Source organism: Spinacia oleracea, chromosome 6 (assembly GCF_020520425.1).
Source record: "Spinacia oleracea cultivar Varoflay chromosome 6, BTI_SOV_V1, whole genome shotgun sequence".
NCBI classification, from domain to species: domain Eukaryota; kingdom Viridiplantae; phylum Streptophyta; class Magnoliopsida; order Caryophyllales; family Amaranthaceae; genus Spinacia; species Spinacia oleracea.
In genome coordinates, this window is record NC_079492.1 from 82,556,669 (window position 1) to 82,578,649 (window position 21,981).

The 21,981-nt window shown below is 38.0% G+C and overlaps 2 protein-coding genes across 3 annotated transcripts; one reads left to right on the top strand and one right to left on the bottom strand.

Annotated features, from left to right (window-relative positions):
* The first annotated feature begins 2,886 nt into the window (after positions 1-2,886).
* On the top strand, positions 2,887-9,825 carry LOC110798245 (filament-like plant protein 4). Its single transcript, XM_022003420.2, has 6 exons — positions 2,887-3,166; positions 5,041-5,178; positions 5,621-5,909; positions 6,029-8,447; positions 8,632-8,692; positions 9,038-9,825. Exons 2-6 carry the CDS (start codon positions 5,047-5,049, stop codon positions 9,479-9,481), a joined length of 3,345 nt encoding a protein of 1,114 aa, XP_021859112.1. The 5' UTR covers positions 2,887-3,166; positions 5,041-5,046; the 3' UTR covers positions 9,482-9,825.
* Positions 9,826-10,277: 452 nt separating this feature from the next.
* On the bottom strand, positions 10,278-17,852 carry LOC110798246 (retinoblastoma-related protein). 2 transcript variants are annotated; one of them, XM_022003421.2, is made up of 16 exons: positions 17,663-17,851; positions 17,275-17,346; positions 17,140-17,186; positions 15,805-16,012; positions 15,499-15,565; positions 15,176-15,355; positions 14,906-15,099; positions 13,757-14,633; positions 12,679-12,835; positions 12,464-12,536; positions 11,879-12,070; positions 11,667-11,783; positions 11,425-11,569; positions 11,206-11,312; positions 10,773-10,888; positions 10,278-10,692 (listed from the first exon to the last, which is right to left on the bottom strand). In XM_022003421.2, the coding sequence occupies exons 2-16, from the start codon at positions 17,305-17,307 to the stop codon at positions 10,536-10,538; spliced, it is 2,670 nt and encodes an 889-aa protein (XP_021859113.1). In that variant the 5' UTR covers positions 17,308-17,346; positions 17,663-17,851; the 3' UTR covers positions 10,278-10,535. The 2 variants fall into 2 exon arrangements, with proteins under 2 accessions (XP_021859113.1, XP_056686611.1); XM_056830633.1 differs by lacking the exon at positions 10,773-10,888 and having other exon boundaries at positions 17,663-17,852.
* Positions 17,853-21,981: the final 4,129 nt, after the last annotated feature.

Consider the following 21,981-nt stretch of genomic DNA (forward strand, 5'->3'; position numbering starts at 1 on the left):
CAGCTAGGGAAGGCACGCAACAAAGAGTATGCATCTAATTATGCTATATGATTATGTGTAAATAATATGTTTCCTGGGTTAATGGTTGTTTCCGCATGATCTATGTAAATGTCATATGTATCATAACCTAACACTTATTATGGACACATTGGCTAGCGTGTCTCCCCCTCTATTGGATGTTGACGACGACCATGATTTGGCGGAGCGTAATATTAAGCAATGCAAGAGAAAAATTTCTGACGGTCACTACACGGCTGCCGTTAGAGTTCTTTCGTCCTCAGGTCTTGCCCCTTACAATGATGCTACTCTTGCTGATTTGCAAGCAAAGCACCCTTCAGTTCCGGAACCTACCTTACCGGATATCCCAGTTGATCATCACCTTACTGCTTCCTCCGCTGTTGTGTTGGAGCATATTAGGGGCTTTCCGCGTGGTACTTCGTGCGGTAGAGATGGCTTGCATGCTCAACACCTTTTGGATTGCTTGGGTGGTGCTGCTGTAGCTGTTTCTGATGAGTTGGTGGACTCTATCACTCAGGTAGTTAATCTCTTTCTTGCTGGAAAGTGTCCTGCTGAGCTTGGTGGATATATTGCTAGTGCTCCTCTTACGCCACTTGTTAAGCCGGGTGGTGGTATTCGGCCTATTGCTGTGGGCACTATTTGGAGGCGTCTTGTTTCTAAGGTTGGGGCTGCTATGATTGGTCCGCGTTTAGGGAACTACTTTGGGGGGCTTCAGTTTGGAGTTGGGGTTCCAGCAGGTGGTGAGGCTATTCTCCATGCTGTCAATCGTTTGGTTGAGGCTCGTGGGGCCGATGTTGGCCTCTCTATGTTATTGGTGGATTTTCAGAATGCAATCAATTTGGTTGATCGTTCGTCTTTGTTGCGTGAGGTTCGGCTACATTGTCCTGCTCTTTCGCGTTGGGTTGAATTCTGCTACTCTTCTCCAGCACGGTTGTATTATGGGGAGCATACCTTGTGGTCTTGTCAAGGTGTGCAGCAAGGGGATCCTCTCGGCCCTTTGCTATTTTCTTTGGTTCTACATCCATTGGTGTGTCGAATCAGGGACTCTTTTGATCTATCTCTGCAGGCGTGGTACTTGGATGATGGCACTATCGTTGGTGACACTTTGGTGGTTGGAAAGGTCTTGGGGTTGATTTTGGAGGAGGGTCCTCATTTAGGTCTCCATGTTAATGTTGAGAAGACAGAGGTTTTCTGGCCTTCGGAGGACCCACGCAGTCGTCTAGAGGGTGTCTTTCCTACGGATATTGCTCGTCCCGCGCTTGGTGTTAAGTTGCTTGGTGGTCCAGTCAGTACGGATTCCTCTTTTTGTAAGGAGTTGGTTTCGCGACGGGTGTCGAAGACTGTTGTGTTGATGGATGCTGTAGCTAAGCTTAATGATCCCCAGTGTGAGTTGTTGCTTCTTCGTGCGTGCACTGGAGTTTCTAAACTCTACTTTGCTATGCGCACTTGTCCACCTCATCTTTTTGAAGCGGCCCAAGTATCTTTTGATGTGGCTCTTCGGGCTTCTTTAGAGCGTATCGTGACTGCTTCGGGACCTGGGTTCGGTGACTGGCAATGGCGTCTTGCTACCTTGCCTTATTCGTATGGAGGATTGGGTGTTTATTCAGCTGGTGATGTTCGGCATTATGCTTTTCTTGCATCCCGTTTGCAGTCTTCTGGTTTGCAGGATTCGCTTCTTCGGCTTTCAGGTGTTGTTGGTCCGGGGTCGGCCTTTGATGATGCTCTTGGTCTTTTCAATAGGACCGTGGAGAGCGACCTTATGAGTAGCCCTAGTGAAATCGCTGCCCCCACTCTCATGAAGAAATTGGCAGACATATATTTCACGAAGGTTACTGCTGATGCGGTATCCGCCTACTCCTTATCTTCGCGTCATGTTGCCCTTTGGAAATCCCAGCAGGGGGATCACTCCTCAGCTTGGTTGCGGGCAGTCCCCATCTCGGGTTTAGGCCAGACTATGAACGGTAAGACTTATCGTTCGGTTCTTTGCTATCGGTTGGGTATTCCGTTGTTCTCTGATTCGACGCCGTGTTCTGCTTGCTCTCGGGTTTTCGATGGGGATATTTATGGGGTTCATGCCGTGTCTTGTGCTGGGATCGTGGGTATCAAACATCGACATATTGTTGTTCGTGATACCCTTTTGGATATTTGCTATCGGTCGGGGATTTCTGCTCGTAAGGAGGTTGATGTTGGGCTGACTAGTGAGAGTGATGGAGCTCTTCGTCCTGCAGATATATTGCTTTATTCTTGGGATGGCGGTGTAGATGTGTGTGTTGACTTGACTGGGTCTTCACCTATGACGCAATCTGGGTTGTCAGACTTCGTTCCGGGTCGGGTTGTGGCGGTTGCTGCGCAGCGGAAGCAGGTTAAGTATGCGGCACGTTGTAGGGCTTTGGGTTACGGTTTCTTTCCTTTTTCCTTCTCTTCTTTTGGGGAGTTAGAGAAAGGGGCTGTTTCGTTGCTGAAGCGGGTCCAGACGTACTCCAGGGCTCAAGACATAGGGGCACGGGCAGCTGCCCACATTTTGAGCAGGATCGGGTTCGCCATAGCTAGAGGAGTGGGGGCCCAGATTGTATCTCGGCTCCCCACCAACTTCTTGTAGTTTACTTGATCTTTGTAGCTTGTTAAGCTTGTAACGTTTTGGTGGTTTCTAATAATAATAATAATAATAATAATAATAATAATAGTCTGCATCCGGCAAATTAAGTATAAAAATACCACATAAAAACTTTAAAATTAAAAAATGTACAATGAAAATTGCCAAATAGTAGGAAAATACAAAAAAAAAATGAACCTTTTAAATTTTTGATAAACAGTTTAAAAAGTTTGTACCACTACTATTTTGGAGCCATTTAAGTGACACCTTAACACAAAAACAATAACAACAAGTACTAATTTCTTAACTTTCTCTCTCCTCTTTTTTTCACTTTTTTTTTTCCCTTCTTCTCTCTCATTCCAATTTCCACCACCTCCTAAGCTGGGAAGGCTCCCCACCATCTCCCCTACTCTCTTTCCTCCACTCCATCACCACCTCCTCCCCCCTTTCCACCTTCTCTCCCACTTTCTCTGTCCTCCAAAAAATAATTCAGCTAGTTTCTCAATTTTACAGCTACTATTGTTTCTAGATCTTCTTCGTCAACTACTTTGTCTGGTAAGTTCCATTGATTTTTTGAGCTCGAAATGATTCAACATTGCTTTTCTAAATATCTGGATTTTTTAAGTTTATTTTTGGAAAATGTGGTTTAATATATTGATCAGTAACCTTCTATTTTTTAATGAATTTGGATCGCTGTTTAAAATTTTGAATTTCTTGTTTGTTGATTTCAAACTGATATTGTTGTGCTACTAAATTACTAAATGAAGTTAAAAAAAATCGATGTTATCGAGTTTTTGAATCCGGATGTGGTTTTTGGTAATTTCTTAATCCTCGAACATTGTTCAAGGTTTTAGACAAGCTTAATTAATTAAGTTTTGTTTCCGATTTTGCTTAATCAGGAATTTTACGCTAACACGAGATTTTCCACTTTAAAATTCAATTTTTTTTTTTGGGGTTAGTGGGTTTTTAATTAATAATGCAAGTATTTTTAATGGAGGAGTAGGAACTACAACTTAATTTTGATTGGATGGATTGAAAGTTTCGAGGCCAGGCTTTTGAGTCTTTTGATAGATCTTTGATAATTTGCTAGATTTTTCTTACCCAAAATGTTGTAATTTTATTTTAAAATTATTTACTGATTTAATCAAACTAGTTAATACTCGAACCATACACGTAGAGTCCAGTTGCAGGACTTGTGGTTATTGTTTTTAACACGATTAGGTAGTACTCAAGCCACACTCGTTGTTACCGATTATTATAATACGCTCCGTCTTGTTTTTCAAAAAAATGAAAGGGTTGAGAGACATAGTTTTGGTAGTTGGTACTCCTATAAGCGAGTATTACAGTGTTTGAATACATTATGAGCAGGGCTGTACTCTGTTTGGATGCTTCCGAGTTAACCGAGGAAAGGGAAAAAAAAAAAGAAAGATAAGAATAGTATCCACCCTATTATGCTTTAAATTTAATGCCTTTGAATGTTTTTGTCGTTTTTGGTCTCCGAAGTTCAAATTATTTCGGTAATTTTTTTTTTTAATTCGGTTGAACCAACTGAACCCCGTAGTAAATCAAACGAGTTTGTGATCTCGAACGAAAATAAAGATAAAAAATGGGGGGAAGAGGGGAAAATGTGGGTGACTTATAGTGCGAGTAACAGTTTTTATTTTTGTAGCTTTTAATTCCAAAGCATCCGCCTTAAATTTGGTAAATGTTTCTGTTTGCTTGTGGATGATATAAAGGAAGCATGCCTGTAGTTGTTACTTGTGGACTTGTGGTGGTTGAGTTTTCTTTTACTACTTGCTGAAATAGAATAGTTGCTAAAAATGAAAGTAAAAAATAAAATTAAAAACAGAATTGTTTTTGTTTTCTACTGTAATACTGTATGATTTTGAGATTCTCAAGTACGAGTAGTAGTGTTAAACTAGAAATCCTTCTTATTTTTTTTATTTTTAACTTTTGGGTGGGATACTCTGTTGAAATTAGTTGCTCAGTTCTTGAAAGGGTATAGATACCTTACCTTCATTCCACATTTTTGTACCTTTTTTTTATTATTATTTGTAATGATTTTGAATATTTTTTTCCCTTGCACCTTTTTATTTGCTAGTTCAATGAATTTAGGTGGATGTTTAATTGTTGATGAGTCTCATATTGCGTACCAAACAATGCCTTAGATTTGATGTTTTAATGCTACAAACACATTTTCGATGGTAAAATACCTATGATAGTGGCCTTGTTAAGGAAGGTTTGCTTTTAACTAATACTCAGAGAAGTGCAAGTTTGCTTTCGATGAAATCATATGTCAACATTGGAGTTAAAAGGGTTTTATATAGTACTGCTTATACTATAGCTGTTTGAGTAACTGGCATGCCCTTTGTGATTTCTAATACGTTGCGGTTAGCCTGTACTCACTTATCTTGTGTGGTATAATGCAGTCTAGAATGGACCGCCGGAGTTGGCCGTGGAAGAAAAAGTCATCCGAGAAGTCAGCTGCAGAGAAGGTTATTGCTACCCTAGATTCTGCAGGGTCCGTGCTAACTTCTGGTGGATCTCAGGCAGATAAAGCAGATAAGGTTGATAACTAATGCTTGAACTTTGCCTTAAAAAAAAATAAAAAAATTAATGGTTTAACTTAAAACATCCTTGTTTTGCTAAGCACTTGCTTGTTAACTTAAAATGGTACGGAGTATAAGCTTTTGACCGGAGATATTTGATTCCCAATTATTGTTCTGCTCATTTATTTTTGGGCAGAGCAGTGCCTTGTCTTTCAGGGTGCTTACTCAGTTATTTATTGTTCTGTATGAAATTTAAAAACTTATCTCAGAATCTGATATATTTGATGAATGTTTCAACTGTTGTCTCTGACAGCCTGGCAATTATAATATTTCCCTCTGTGAATTACCATCTAACAAGCACAATTTTTTTATAACTTGTAATTGTGATAAGCAGTGGATTATGAATATGATTATCTTTTTTATTTACGAATTTCGGTAATTTGCTATTTCCATAACTTAGGGACAGGAGAAACACAAGAAGTCAAATTATGTTCAAATTTCCATAGAGTCATATACTCATTTGAGTGGATTGGAAAATCAAGTTAAGGCATATGAAGAGCAAGTAAAAGCATATGAAGAGCAAGTACAAGCATATGAAGAGCAAGCACAAACATACGAAGATCAAGTTAAAACATTGGAGGAAGAAATTAATGAACTAAATGAGAATGTCTCGTCTGCTAATTCAGAGATAACTACCAAGGAAGAACTTGTCAAACAGCATGCAAAGGTGGCTGAGGAAGCAGTGTCAGGTATGAGATCTTTGTAGTTTTTTAGAAAATATTTTGATATAAAGCCCAAGGATGCAAGGAATTGCTACACATGGAAGACATTTTCCAGTCATATCTTTTCTGTCCTGGCTTTCCTGCAGGTTGGGAGAAAGCTGAAGCAGAAGCGTTGTCTTTGAAAAATCTTCTAGAGTCTGTGACTCTAGAAAAACTAACTGCAGAAGATAGGGCTGCACACTTGGATGGTGCTCTTAAAGAGTGCATGAGGCAGATAAGAAATCTGAAGGAAGAGAATGAACATAAGCTCCAAGAACTTGCATTAACAAAAAACAAGCAGTATGACAGAATGAAGCATGACCTGGAAACAAAGATTGCTAGCTTGGACCAAGAAATAATGAGGGCTGAAGCTGAGAGTGTTGCTCTTTCCAGGTCATTGCAGGAGCGTTCTAACATGCTTATCAAAGTTAGTGAAGAAAAGTCACAGGCTGAGGCAGATATTGAGCTCTTGAAAAGCAATGTTGAATCCTGTGAGAGGGAAATTAATTCCTTGAAATATGAACTCCATATTGTTTCTAAGGAACTTGAAATCCGTAATGAGGAAAGGAATATGAGCGTCAAATCAGCTGATGCAGCCAATAAGCAGCAGATGGAAAGTGTGAAGAAAATTGCCAAGCTAGAAGCAGAGTGCCAAAGATTACGTGGTCTTGTGAGGAAGAAGCTGCCTGGTCCTGCTGCTTTGGCTCAAATGAAGCTAGAAGTGGAAAGTCTAGGTAGAGATCATGGAGAAACTCGTCTGAGAAGGTCTCCTGCCAGGCCTGCTAGCCCGCAGTATTCATCAAATCCCCAAATGTCACACGTACCTGAATTTTCCCTAGATGGTTCCCAGAAATTCCAGAAGGAGAATGAGTATCTCACTGAGCGTCTTTTGGCTATGGAAGAAGAAACAAAGATGCTGAAAGAAGCATTGGCGAAACGTAACAGTGAACTGCAAACTTCTAGAAGCATTTGTGCCAAGACTGCTAGCAAACTTCAAAACTTGGAAGCACAAGTACAAATATTCAACCAACAAAAGGGTTTCACAAAAGCTGATATCCAAGCTCAAGCTGACAGGTCTTCTACCCAGCACGCAAGCAATCCTCCAAGTATGATGTCCTTCTCTGAAGATGGAAATGATGATGCAGTAAGTTGTGCTGAGTCATGGGCATCTGCATTAATATCCGAGCTATCTCATATAAAGGATAACAACAGGGACAAATCTATGAAAAGTGAAAATGGGAAACATTTGGAGCTTATGGATGACTTTGAGGAAATGGAAAAACTGGCTCGTTTATCTGATGACTCGAATGGTTCCACATCCGTTACTGACAGCCCAGCCAATAAGGTTGTAACTTCAACCAGTTCAATTCCTGATGTTAATGGGCACACTAATTCCCCATCCAAATTGCCTGGGTCAGATTCACCAGCTAATTCTTCTGCATCAGATCCAAAACTTGAAACAGAATCATTGCCATTGGTGAGCTTGCAATCAAGAATATCTAAGGTATTCGAATCTGTCTCCAATGAATCTGATGTTGTGAAAATTCTGGAGGATATTAAGCATATTATACAGGAGGTACATGATACCCTTAATCCACACTCTATTAATTGCGTCTTTGAGGAGAAACACTGCTCAGATGGTGCTGCAGATCAGCAAGCTGTACCAGGGGTTGCTGTGGCTTCTGCAGAGAAGGAAATTTGTTTGTCTGAAAATGGTAAGCCAAATGAAGTAATTGAGAAAATCAGTGAAGAATTAGCTGCTGCAATCTCTCAAATTCACAATTTTGTATTGTTCCTGGGTAAGGAATCTAGAGCAGTACATGGTCTATCTAAAGATAATGATGCACTGGGCCTTAAAGTTGAGCAGTTCTCTGCCTCCTTCAACAGGGTAATGTGCAATGAAATTAGCCTGGATGATTTTGTTTTTTCCCTTTCTGATATCATGGTCAAAGCTAGTAATTTTAACCTAAGTTTTTTGGGATACAAAGGCAACGAAACAGAAGTAAACAGTCCTGATTGTATAGACAAAGTTGCATTGCCTGAAAACAAGCCACCCCAAGGAGAGGGTTATGCTAATGGTTGTGGTCATATTTCCGATACTTCTTCAAATCCTGAGGTTCCTCAGGATGCCTATGTTATGTCAGGATTTGAGCCTGGGTCATGTAAATACTCCATAGAGGAAGTTGAACAGCTAAAAGCCGAGAAAGACAGCATGGAGAGGGAATTTTACCAATGCTCCCAAGATCTGGAGGCGGCTAAATCTGAGTTGCAGGAAATGGAGCAACAACTAGCAGAAGTCAAATCAGAGCTGGCATCTTCTCAGAACATGAACAGCTTGGCTGAAACACAGCTGAAATGCATGGCAGAGTCATACAAGATGCTTGAAAAACGAGCTGAAGAATTACAGAGTGAAGTCAATATCTTGAAGACAAAATTGGAATCTTTGGATAATGAACTTGAGGCTGAGAAAGTGAGTCATCAAGATGCTTTATTCAGATGCAGAGATCTAGAGGAACAACTACAAAGGTTAGTTATCTGCCAAAATGTGAACATTAAGAAACACTACTCATGAAAGTAGGTATCAAATTGCTACCAACTTTCCACCCTCTATAGTTCCATGTACCCTCTTTGGGGATTTTATATCTAGGTGTAAATGTAGTGCCCTTTAGATACTTTTTGTTGCTAACTTGTTCGTGTGCTGTTTCTAAAGGAACGAAGGATGCTCCGTGTGCTTGTCTTTAGCTGCTGATGCAGATGACAGAAACAAACAGGTATAAAGCTAATAGAGTTATCTATTTCCCTTATTTATTTAAATCTGATATTTGACTTGCATATATTATTAGTTAGTCTATATTTGGAACTGAGTATTTCTTTCCTTTTTCATAGGCTTATGGCATATAACTTCTTTGGGTTCCTTTCCTTTGCCTCTTTACCTATTACATCCAAGGGTTCCCCTCATAAGCCTTGTTTGCCTAAACAAAAATTATGCTCCATGAAACTAATATCAAGCCTATCCATCTGGGATGAGTCAAGCATGCACCATAGTGGTGCTGTAATTCTAATTACATGTTGTTTCAAGATGTTTAAACTGAACCGTTTGTTTCAATATTCTACAGGAGAAGGACCTGGCAGCTGCAGCAGAGAAGCTAGCAGAGTGCCAAGAAACCATATTTCTTCTTGGCAAGCAGCTGAAAACCTTGCGTCCTCAGCCAGAATTCATGGGTTCACCCGTAAGTGATAGGAGTCAAAGAGGTGAAGGCCTTGATGAAGAAGAAACAACTACAAGTGGGATGAACATGCAGGATCTGGATCACGTTGAGATGGATACTGCTACTTCCACTAATTTGCAAAGGCTAGGTTCTGGTTCGCCTTCGGATTTCTACAATGCACCATTTAGCACATCAGACACTGAGGGAAATATCCTTAAATCACCTGTTTCGATAAATGCAAAACACAGAACTACAAAGTCAGGATCCTCTACATCCTCCACTCCCACGCCGGAGAAGAACTCGCGTGGCTTTAGCAGGTTCTTTTCATCAAAGGGGAAGATTGGCTACTAACCATCGAACTTACTGGTGTAAGGATAAACAGACAGGAAAGAAACCATCATTGCCATATATATTTGGTGGTATTCGGGGTCATAAATACTCATTTTACTCATAATAGTTTCCCTAAATCATGTGTTGAAATTCGGGTTAACTGTTTGAGCCTTAAGGTCAAATTCTTACTTGTTTTCCAAATGTCAAATAGGGTTTAGAAATCATACATGTGAAGGTTGCCTTGCTGTTAGTTCTTTCGATTTAATAGGATGATATTGATGTTAAATTTTGTATGAAATATGGCTGTATATGATGTTAACAACCTTGAAAGTTTTCAGCTATGTATGCTCTCCCTCCCATCTGAAGTCTAACCTGTTGTAGTGGTTGTTGGTCAAGTTTCAAACTCTTGAAACTGTTTTAAGAGTTGTATTAATTGGACTACCGGAGGTGTTTATCGTCGTGTTTTTGTATGTTTACGTTGTACTATTACGAGTAAAATTTATGGACATGGAACTCGCTCCGTGTTTGGTTGTTTTCTCAAGAGGATAAAATTGACATTACAAGAGCCAGTATGTTGTTTAGCATGTCATTCAACAACAAAGACAAGGTACTTCATATTGTGGCTTGCAAGTAATCGTATTACTCCGTAACATTTTATGTTTGGGGCATGATGTGAAGGGAAACCGATCACAGATACAAGTTGCTTAATTCAGTAAAATTGCCTTTTTTGGTCAATGGTGTTAAGAAATTGATAGTTACAGACTTTTTCTGTTACCTTGGAAAAACTTGGGACTCACAAGTTGAAGAGATGAAGAGGTGGACAACACATAATGAATTAAGCTTCAGACAACGTAAGGCAACTAATACCGTGAAACCCTAAGCCCTAAAACCTAAAACCTAAAGCCTAAAAACATACACAACTAACACAAGCGTCTGAAAGATGGCAGCTACATTAAAAACATACTGCTCTCGCTTTCACGTCTAGCTATTTAATAAATAAATTACAGGAGAGAAAAAGGTTGGTAGACAAGTGTGAGGAACTAAGAATATACATCATTCATGTACAATCTCCGAACTAAGAATCAGGCTGTTCTGTTTTCAGGGGAACCACAGATGATGATGTTGTTGTGGTACAATTTCCATTCTGAAGGTAGAGACTGTTTGCCACAAGAGAGTCACTTACCAGACCAGCATCTGTATCAAAATTCAGTGCTCCCCTTACCTTGCGAGTACTGTGAAAGACAGAGATGCACAATTAACATCATTAACCAGAGCATAGGAGTCTTATGAAGTTAGCAAGTTAAACCTATACCTATTCAAACGGTCATTAATTGCAGTCAGATCTTTTGATGGGCTTTGAAATTCATGAGTGCTTTCCCCCACACAAGCATAGTAACTCTTTGAGCTGTTTGAAATTAGAGCATCCATCTACAGCGGAAATTGGGAAATAATGTTAGATATTAGTATAACTCAAACTATTAGGTTGTTGACGTTTGACTGCTTAGGGATGCATGTTTCAGCAAGAAGCGGCTGTATGAACCTCGCAATACAATACAGCTAAAACTGCACTAGTTTCAAATTCTAGGGTTAAAGCCCTCTCTCTGGAGGATTCTAACTATTCTATCCATGGAAAACACCTAGGGTTAAATTTCTTTTTTCGTTGTCACAGTCCTACACCTCAAAAGTACATCCAATTCAAAAGTGAAGAAAGTGTAACAGCCTTAAATGTGGGAAATTAAGAGTACCTTTGATGACCGCAATGGAGATACATACACATTCTTTGCAACTTTCTTCGGAGACATGTCAGGAAGACTTGGAAATGTAGATAGTTTTGGTGATCCAGGGCATTGACCTAATTGATCAGTTAAGTACAATGTCAAAAACTTGCTGAACTGCCAGTTTTTTTTATTCCTTCTTTTTATTTTATGCATAACCAAAAACAAAATAGTCATCAACAAGCATACCATCTTTATCATTATTACTTTCCGGAACCGAGTCTGTTTTTGCGCATGCTCCTTGAGGGTCAAGCTCCACGAGAAGAGGCTTTACTGAAGGAATAAATACCTCGTTGTAAAAAGTAATGATGTCAACATGATCCTGCCCTTGTCTCTGTTATAAAATAAGGTAAAAAGCTCAGCCCTTACCAGTGACTTCAAAATGAATTATGGCCTAACACTACTTAAAACAGATTTAGTAGATAACTTACGTTTCTCAGTGAAGATGACCAGTCAACAAATACACTGCGAAAAACTTGTGTTTTACATTGAGGTTGCTTGCGGTAGTTTAAAATTATCTCCTTGAACGTAAGTTGGTATTGAGAAATCTGAAAAGGGGCAGAGTGCATCAGCAAATTCATAAAGCATGGTGTGAAAGCCATATTTTTACGGTTCTTTTTTTCTTTTATAAGTTTTTACAAACCTTTGCAACTCCATAGAAAGCACAGAGAATTATTTGGTCGATGTGACGATTAAAAAAAAGTGATGTCCGTTGACTGAGAATTTTCTGGAAAAGGCAATACACACTCTCCCTAAACTGCTGAGTCTGTGTGGTAGATTGCTTTTCAAGCCTTTCGATCATGCCATTGATTCTGACAGCAGCCAACTTCACAATCTGACACAAGAATGCAAAAAATAAGAATGACAATTCCAACAGAGGTCCAGCTAACTAAATCAAGCAAACTATGTGGCATTCAGAGAAAGGTTAAACCAGCAAAGTAGATAAATAAGGTGGATGAGGGAGGGGTAAGTCAGGCAACAACGAGAGCAATGAGAAAGTAACTCCTTAGAGAAATTATAACAATGCATGCCTGTACCTACAAGCTCTTTATAGAGAACACCAATAACTTGTCGTGGAAAAGAACTGGTTTCCCACAGGCCACAGGACGATGTTTTTGTAGCCCCGTCCCCCAACTTTTTGGTATAAGCCCTCAAATCAGAGTTGATCAACCAAATAATAACAAACAAGAACATTTACTTTGCTGCTAAGATAACTAGATTCTCATACCTTACTGAAGAATATATTGATCCCAGTCTCTGCGCATGTTTCTCCTCCACCTCCTGGACTCAGCCTTGTTGGACTGTGATAGAACACCAGAACCCAAAGTTCAAATAAAACTTCCAACGTAGCAGAAGAAACTTTTCTCATAATAATAAATAAAATAAAAATAAATATTGAGTATGAATTTAAAGTCCTTCCAACAATTAATTAGCATATATTACCTTGCAAATGCAGACTGCAAAGCTGGAGGAGTTAACTTCTGCTTGAGGTTATTTATCAATCGATCTTTCACAGGTGATGTAAAAGAGCTGCGCTCTACGAGCACACTGCGATACTCAGTGCAAACTCTTTTCGGGGACCTGATATCTCCATTTTGCCCTACAAATGACAATATAGATGTAATGAATCGTCATGTATTTCGCTAACTACACCGTGCAATACTGCAATTACACCTGTCACAGATCTAACATGAAGAAAAATTGAACATTCAGAATTCATCTTCACCGCCAGGTGAGAGTTTGACTACCCACAGATCCCTACTGATAAAAATTCGCTCTTCCCCTTGTATACGCAGTGCAATCTGGATGGTAAAAGAGGAGACGGTCGTCGGCATTTTCTTATTTTGACACTAAAAATATTGCGGGAAGAGGATAGATTAGAATGCATAAACGTGCAAAATCCTAATGTCAAATTCCACTTGGAGGGAACCACAGTTATCTCTTTCCCTTGAACCTTCTTCTCCACATCTTTACATAGCATACCACAAACAGTGACAATCTTGCACCAAACTTATTCAGTCATGAAAATTACATTAATAACTTAGGGACAGACCCCATTGCACCGATTGAGTTTAAAATGATGGGAAATCGTTTAAGATGGTTTGGGCATGTAAGCAGAAGATCAAGTGATGCCCCGGTTAGGAGACTAGAAGGGTGGCAAAGTGATAGAATTGCAAGGGGTATGGGAAGACCTAAGAAAACTTGAAAGAAGGTGATTAAGCACGTTATGACCTTTCTTGGGATTGAGGAAAATATGGCGGTGGATAGGACAGAGTGGAGGGAGAGAATATACATTGATGACTTCATTTGACTTACACCTACAACGATTCCTGTTAGCCGACCCCAAAACATTTTGGGACTAAGGCTTTGTTGTTGTTGTTGTTGTTGTTGTTGTTGTTGTACTATGTGTTTATTCAATCACTGGCAAGTGTGAAGATCCTAGTAGACCCCTTTATTTTTTTTGGGGGGGGGGGGTGGGGGGGATGGGGGGGAGCAGAGGGGGATAAGATGGCTAGGTTACCTGTTGCAGTCTCATGTTTAATTGATGATGGAAGAGGTGGTAGGCCTCCAGAGCACATGTTAATGTGTACAGCAATTGCATCCAGGGATGGCATTGGCTCTGCCAGCAATCCGAAACGATTTATTTCAGCAGACATAGCTGGTTTCGCAATAATCAAAGAATTGTACATTGAGGAACCCTTTTCCCAAACCATGCTCTCCAAGAGTCTCTCTTCCAAAGAATTTAAATGTCTTCTAAGTTCTCTTGGAAGAGAATCCTCGTGTCTAATAAAACTTTCTATCACCTTGCTAAGATCAAAAGCTGTAATCCCAGTTTTCTCTAATACTGCAGGAAACAACATTGTCACTGTCTTATGAGTGGCCAAAACCAATTCTGCAGAACATGCAAGCATGCATCTGTGAAATCTCTCATTGGTTAGCAAAGAGGTCAAATTATTTGCATGCAACAACTGAGCCTCTGCAGAGCACATTGCCTCCAACACCCTGTAATATAGCTTCAAAGCTTCCAGCCGTCTTTGATGTGCCCATATGTTGTCTGTCAAGTTGGAATTTGGTAGGTTCCCAGCAACATTTCTCTCCCCGAGAGCACTATTAGGAAAAATGGCCTCCATAATAATATGAGCCCTATGTACAACCTCATTACTTATATTCCTATCACATGACATAAAGTACTTCTCCAGTTGTGGAGACGGCTTGGATGGAAGCGGAGAAATATAAGATCGAAGCCACTTAGCAGTTGTCATTGCAGTGCTAACTGGTGTAGACATCATTCTTACGTTGACACCACCACGAGCCCCATTTACATGTGTAGGTGATCGGCAAGGTGAGAGTGGACTTGAAATTGTTTTCGTTGGAGAGGCCATTGCCTCAAATGTTCTCTGAAATACATGAGAATAGAAAGGATTAATAGAAAGAATCAAACATCACATTAGATTGTTATTTACTTCTTTATCTTGTGAAGTGACAGGCCAATTCATGCCTTCCCGTTTCAAATGATGCTACAGCTGAAATAGTCTCAACATTTGCAAATTGCAAACGGGAGAAGGCTGGAGATTCACAAGTGCACTGGGTGATGATACACTATTGCAGAGAATTCACAAGGTTGTCGTATAGGGAAAGAAAATTGGCACAACATGGTGTAAGAGAATACCTTAGTACCACTTATGTTCACAGATCCTCCAGAAAGACTCCCTGATGCTAGTAAACTGTCATCCACATTAACAAAGACTCTTTCATCTATATCACCCTTGTTACAAATTGTAGTCTCATAATCCTTCTCTAACATGCTGATACAAGTTGGAAGTGACGAGTCTTCCAACAAATCTTCAAAGAAAGTCAAATCATCTGCATTTATCAAACTAGTGAGACAGCCCTGAAATATTGTTCAACAGTCGAATAAGAGAAAATAAATCTCATTAACCTGGGTCAATGTTCTCAAGGTTTTCAGTTTTGCATTGTGATTCTGAACATGGTTTTTTCTTCAAAATCTCTAAAATCAGTTCATTAGCTTTCTCTATCATTTTCTTCAACTCGTCTTCAGAAGTGTCATATTTCTGGCAAAGCGACGAGACCAGGTTCACACCTCGATCAGTTTTCTTTTCTGAAACAAAAGTTCAATCCTATCAATATATGTAAATGCTATTCTCAGATAATAGAGATGTCCCTCAAAGCTGAATGCAAAAGGAATGAAAGAGATAAATATAGCCGAAGACAAAAAGAAGCAACAGATTATGAGCACAGTACCGAATAATGGTGAGTCAAGAACATTGAACTTCCTCAATCGAGCAGGGATGTGAATGATCAAGATAGCCTGCATCAAAATCAATCTTTTACTATGGCAGCTGGTGGCAAAATATGATACCTACTTAACGGTTCTAGAAATTTTACAATAAATCCAGATTCTGAGAGAAATCAACACAAACTAAGAGCATTTCTACCCTGTTCAAGTCTTATGTTTCTTGCATTTGATAAGTTCTTTAGTGATGAATATAGGATTAATCAAACAATGTCAAAAGAGACGTGATAGGTCAATAACCAATCATAACTTACCAACACTGAGACTAATCCATTAGTGCAGGTTACTAGGTCCTTGAACCTGCTGAAAGCATGGACACGAAGGGCCAGAAACAGCAGCCAACCAAACTTGTAATAGTCTGAAATGGTACCAGAGGAAGAGCTTGAAGAAGAGCTTGCATCAACAAGATCCTTATCAGCTTCACTTGACTTGAAAAATTCTTGGTATGCTCGCTTGTAGTACCTTAACTCATGATACAACAATAAGTTTAAATGAATATCTTACAAAAAAGCAACTCAAGTAGGTACCTCCAAACAAGGTAAGAATATCCTAACACAACTAATAAGGTAAACTTATCATTGCAAAGTGCAAACCATAGATATTTAACGGTTCTTTGCAAAAACATGCCCCACAGAAAATTCAAAACTGGAATTTTGTATCGCAATGACAGGTAATAAATTCACAAAGCCCTTTCACAATGAGAAAAGACATAGATTCAAAACGTATGATCTACTATGCCAATCATATATTTTACAAAAGTTTACCAAAGCATGTCCTCGACTCCTCGTAGAGTTTTTTTTCTCCCTTCCTAGTTCCTTCAGTTGCATTTCGCCGTCATTATTCAGTACCAGTAAACAAAAACAGGCCAACAGGGCTATTATCAACTTGTCCAGTCCGTCCTAAATTCCAGTTAGGACCTATCTTCTTTGTTTTCCCCTACTACAGGTTACAGTTACATTTTATAGATGCTCACTTTAGTACGTCTATTAACAGGAAGATGGGCTACGAATTGACACTGCAATTCAGGCAGATTGTATCTCCAGCACAATAGAAAGACACTGAACACAACAAGTAAGCATGTTTTGTATGCCAACATCTTCATCCAATAAAATCAAAAAAGCAAGTTGTCGTCTACTACTATAGACCTTATAGGGGAAGCAACAACATAATTTAGTGATGCGGTCTTCAGATTTTCATCTAAAAATGAGATAATTAACAGGAAGATTACCCAAAAAAGACAATCTTATCTTATTATATTTAAACTGTTTCAAATAAAGTTATTCGATAACTAGCAACAACGCTGCATCTAAACTTACCACGTCTACCATGTTTGATTTAAGGGCAACGCTACAAAGTTTACATTACAGGCAGACATGAACGCCACAAAAAAGAGACTCGGAACAAATATGCATCAGAAAATGTAATGATTAAAACTGTCATAATACACCCATCAGCACAAAGCTGGGACTTCAATATTTACGGCAGCCAAACTACTATATTAGCAAAGAATGTGTTCTGGTGAATATTAATTCATAAAACATAAGACCACAAATTCAGAAAGAAAATCTGTAAAGATAGAAAAGACATACTTGCTTAGAAGGCTCAAATGCACAAAATTGGCCTGTAATTCCTTCGCCTGAATAAGCATAACTTTTCAGTAAACTAAACAAGTGGAGTGACTGTAAATTAAAGAGAAAGCAATTGAAGTCAGATGCTACACCTACCTCCATTCTCTTCTCCGAATCTGCACCATACATGTTGCCAGGCCCGACCCTGAGGCAGGAGGGGCACCCGCCCTGGGCCGAAGGAGAGATGAACGGTGATTGTCAGTAAAAATCGAATCAAATTATAAAAGATTATACGATTTCAAGTAGAATTTCTCATGAAAAACACCAAAACAAACCCAAAACAACATATTTAACAATTTGAAACCCATCATATCAGAAAAATTGAATCATTTAAATAAGTATAATACGAATTTCACAACACCCAAAAAAGCTCACAAAAAACCCAGAGAATATATTGGACAATTTAGAAAAATTACATCTTTGAATCAGTAAAATTACTAATAAAATCAACAGAAAAATCGATACAAAATATGTAGATAATTACTGAGAATAGCAGCAGAGACGGGGAGGTGGTTGGCACAGGCGCCTCCGACTAGAGATACGACTACAACTCCAACTCCCAAGATGCTGCTTTTCTTCGAGGGTTTTGAGAAGGAAGGAGATGCAGAGCACAGATTTGGAGTTTTAGGAGAGAGAAAATTAATAAATCCACACTTATTTACCCTCCTTTTTTTATCTTAAAAAAACAACTTGTATTCCTTCTTTATTATTTCTAGGAGTTCCGGGTTGAGCGGCATCATTAATTAACGAAATTTATTTTCGAATTTGATATACTCCCTCCGTTATTGTTTACTACTCTTATATGCACGCCATAGTGCGAATATAAGAAACATATACGTTAGATAGAGCCGAACGCATATAAACAGATTGATTAAAATGGTAACAATTTATTTAAGGGGTTAAATTGATTAAAATGTTTCTTTAGGCTTTTCTTATTGGGTAGGTTATCATTATGTTCTCTATTTATAAGTGTGGAGGGTATTTTAGTAATTCAAGGGTGACACCAAAAATGGATTTACTAAAATAACATCACCTCTTCACTTATATAATAGAGATTTTACCCGGTTTAGTTCACCTTATTTCAGACTATATTTTAGCCCGTATTTTATTGTTAAGTTAAAATAAAACTCCTATATATATCAACTGCTCTATTTTATATATTAGATTAGATTAGTTTTTATTTATTTTAGCCCTCTATTAAATTGTTAAGTTAAAATAAAACTTCTATATATATACCAACTGCTATATTTTATATATTATGTAGTAGATTAGATTAGTTTTTGATTTTGAATTGAATTTTATTTTATATATATTTTTTAATTATTAGACTGTTTGATTTTAGATGAAATTGAATATGCGTAATATTAATAATTAATTAATAAAAATATCTACGTGGCACCAAATTATTTATCTACGTGCAACTCGACTTTTTTTAATTCAAAAATAATTTGGAAATCTTATTTTTCATTGGCCGAAACCATTAGATTTCCTACATGGCGCTCTAATATTGGATTAGTGTTTGATTTTTGATTGAATTTGATTTTAGATTAGTGTTTGATTTTGGATGATTTTTATTTTAGATGTATTTTTTAATTATTAGAGTGTTTGATTTTGGATGGAGTTGTATATATTAGTAATTAATTAATTAAAATATCTACGTGGCACTCGATTTTTTTAATTCAAAAATATATTAGAAATCTTATTTTTCATTGGCCTAAACCATTAGTAATCCTAGTTGGCGCTATAATATTTCAGCAAATATGCCTCCTTTATATATATATAATATATTAGATTTAATTAGATCAGATCAGATCAGAAAAAATAAGTTCGGATCAGAAAAATAAGTTCAGATCGGATTATTATTATTATTATTATTATTATTATTATTATTATTATTATTATTATTATTATTATTATTATTATTATTATTATTATAAGAAAACACCAAAACGTTACATGCTTAACAAGCTACAAAGATCAAGTGGACTACAAGAAGTTGGAGGGGAGCCGAGATACAATCTGGGCCCCCACTCCTCTAATACTATTATTATTATTATTATTATTATTATTATTATTATTATTATTATTATTATTATTATTATTATTATTAGTATTATTATTATTATTATTATTATTATTAATACTATTACTATTACTACTACTACTACTATTATTATTATTATTATTATTATTATTATTATTATTGATATATATTTATATCGTTGTTATTATTACTATTATTTTATTACTGTTATTGCTTTAATAAAAAAGAATGTTATTGTTAGTGCAATTAAAATCAATTATTTAAGGCATAAAAAAACATTAACAAAACATTCAAAATCATCATGTCCAAATTAAAACCATTAAATCCAGATCATAAACGATATGATCAGATCATGTCCATATCAGAACTGATATTTACAGATCAGAACCATTATATATCCAGACCAGAACCGGCATGATAAGATAATATCTAGACATGTCCAAATCATGTTCAGATCTGCAAAGATCTTGTCTAGATTATAACCGATCCTTACAAATAATGTTTGATCCTTACGGAACCAATATGTTCAGATCCGAACCGATTTGTACAGATCATGTCCAGATCAGAATCGATATGTCCAGATTAGAACTGGTCTAGATATCAACTTTGTATAGATTATGCATGTTCTGGTCAAAATTGATTTGCAGAGATCATGTCCATATCAGAATTGATTTGTACAGATTATGCCCAGATTAGAATTGGTTTGTAAAGATCATGATCAGATCAGAACTGATATGTACATATCATGTCTAGATCAGAACCGATCTATCCAGATCAGAATTCATACGTGTAGATCAGAACCCATATATTCGGATCGATCTATCTAGATCATGTCTAAATCTGTACTGATTTGTCAAGATCATGTCCATATAAAAACCCATACGTTCAGATCATGTCCCGTGTGTCCAGATCATATCCAAATTTAAATCGATCTATTTCGATCAAAACCGATTTGTCCAGATCATGTCCAAATCAGAACTTGTCTATACAGATCATGTCCAGATCAAAACTGCTAAATATAGATCATGGCCAAACCTGTACTGACCATGTCCATATTAGAACCGATCTATCCAGATCATAACCAAATTTGTACATATCATCCCCAAATCAGAACCGATCTGTACAGATCATATCCAGATCAGAACTGATATGTCCCGATCATAACCGATCTATCTAAATCATGTCCAAGTCTATTTAATACAAGGTATAGTTAAATCATGAGCAAAGTCAAATGAATAATAACAATATTATAAGTATGCATGTGTGACATTTATATTACACGTAAGTCGTTTAATATTAATAAATGTAGTTTTTTGTTTAAACTTTATTCTAAAAATCAGATCAGATTAGATCAGATCAGATTGGAAAGAAATGTTCAGATCAGATCAGACCAGAAAAAATAAGTTCAGCTCAGATCATATCAGGTCATACCACATCAGATCATATCAAGTGAAATAAGGTATAATAAATGTTAGGTTATGATTCATATGACAAAACATAAATCATGCGGAAAAACCATAAAGCCAGGAAAGCATATTATTTACACATAATCATTTAGCATAGTTTAGATGCATACACTTTGTTGCGTGCCCTCCCTAGCAGCGCCCGAACCGAACAAGAACAAGTCATTAGGACTCCAAGTGTCGTCCCTCCGTAGATAGTCCACAGCACGTCCAGATCCGCCTTAAGCTTGACCAACTAGGATCGCCCTTAAGGTACTTAGAATTTTCGGCTATTGTAGGCAATTATATGACTGAATTTTTGCTCTCAAAAATCACTTTTGAATACTTGAATACTCGATATAAATTATGAGCCCTTAACTCATATTTATAGACCATGGAATAAGTAATCGAATCCTACTAGGATACGAATTAATTAAATTAGAATCCTAGTAGAATTCTTATTTAATTAATTTATCTTTTAGGATTAGGAATTTTAATCATTAAACAAATCCTATACTCTTTAGGTTTCGTATGTGAACACAAACTCTACACGAGCATGACGCGCAAGCGTGTAGGCCATGCCCGCGCACAGCCCACACGGCCGCTCGGCCCACGCGAGCTACAAGCCCACGCGAGCTGCAGCAATGCTCGCAGCCCATTGCTGCGCGCGCTGCCATGGCCTGCTGGGCCTGGCCTTGCGCTGGGCCTGGCGTGGCCTTGGCTGTTCGTGTGGCGCGCTTGGCTTGCTGGGCGATGGCCTGGCTTCGTGCTGGGCCCTCGTCCGGCAAGCCTCGTCCGATGCTTATTCGTACGATACGCTTCCGATTAAATTCCCGGTTCCGGAATTCATTTCCGATACGAACAATATTTAATATTTCCGATTCCGGAATTAATTTCCGTTTCGAACAAATATTTAATATTTCCGTTTCCGGAATTATTTTCCGATTCCGATAATATTTCCGATTCTGACAATATTTCCGTTTCCGGCAATATTTCCGATTCCGGCAATATTTCCATTTCCGATAATATTTTCCGATACGTACCATGTTTCCGTTTCCGGCAACATCTACGACTTGGATAATATTTATATTTCCGATACGATCCATATTTCCGTTTCCGGCAATATCATCGTTTCCGGAGTATTCATTTCTTGCTTGTGACGATCTCAGCTCCCACTGAAACCAAGATCCGTCGATTCCGAATATCCATAGATGGAGTATTTAATGCCATTAAATACTTGATCCGTTTACGTACTATTTGTGTGACCCTACGGGTTCAGTCAAGAGTAAGCTGTGGATTAATATCATTAATTCCACT

Bases quoted from the DNA above. Each gene is read 5' to 3' on its own strand.
- LOC110798245 (XM_022003420.2), top strand. From the start codon at position 5,047: ATGGACCGCCGGAGTTGGCCGTGGAAGAAAAAGTCATCCGAGAAGTCA. The intron at 5,179-5,620 runs GTTGATAACTAA...TCCATAACTTAG, and splicing joins AGGCAGATAAAGCAGATAAG to GGACAGGAGAAACACAAGAA. The intron at 8,448-8,631 runs GTTAGTTATCTG...CTGTTTCTAAAG, and splicing joins CTAGAGGAACAACTACAAAG to GAACGAAGGATGCTCCGTGT.
- LOC110798246 (XM_022003421.2), bottom strand. From the start codon at position 17,307: ATGTATGGTGCAGATTCGGAGAAGAGAATGGAG. The intron at 15,566-15,804 runs GTAAGTTATGAT...ATTTTGATGCAG, and splicing joins ATGGATTAGTCTCAGTGTTG to GCTATCTTGATCATTCACAT. The intron at 11,570-11,666 runs GTAAGTTATCTA...ATTTTATAACAG, and splicing joins GGTCATCTTCACTGAGAAAC to AGACAAGGGCAGGATCATGT.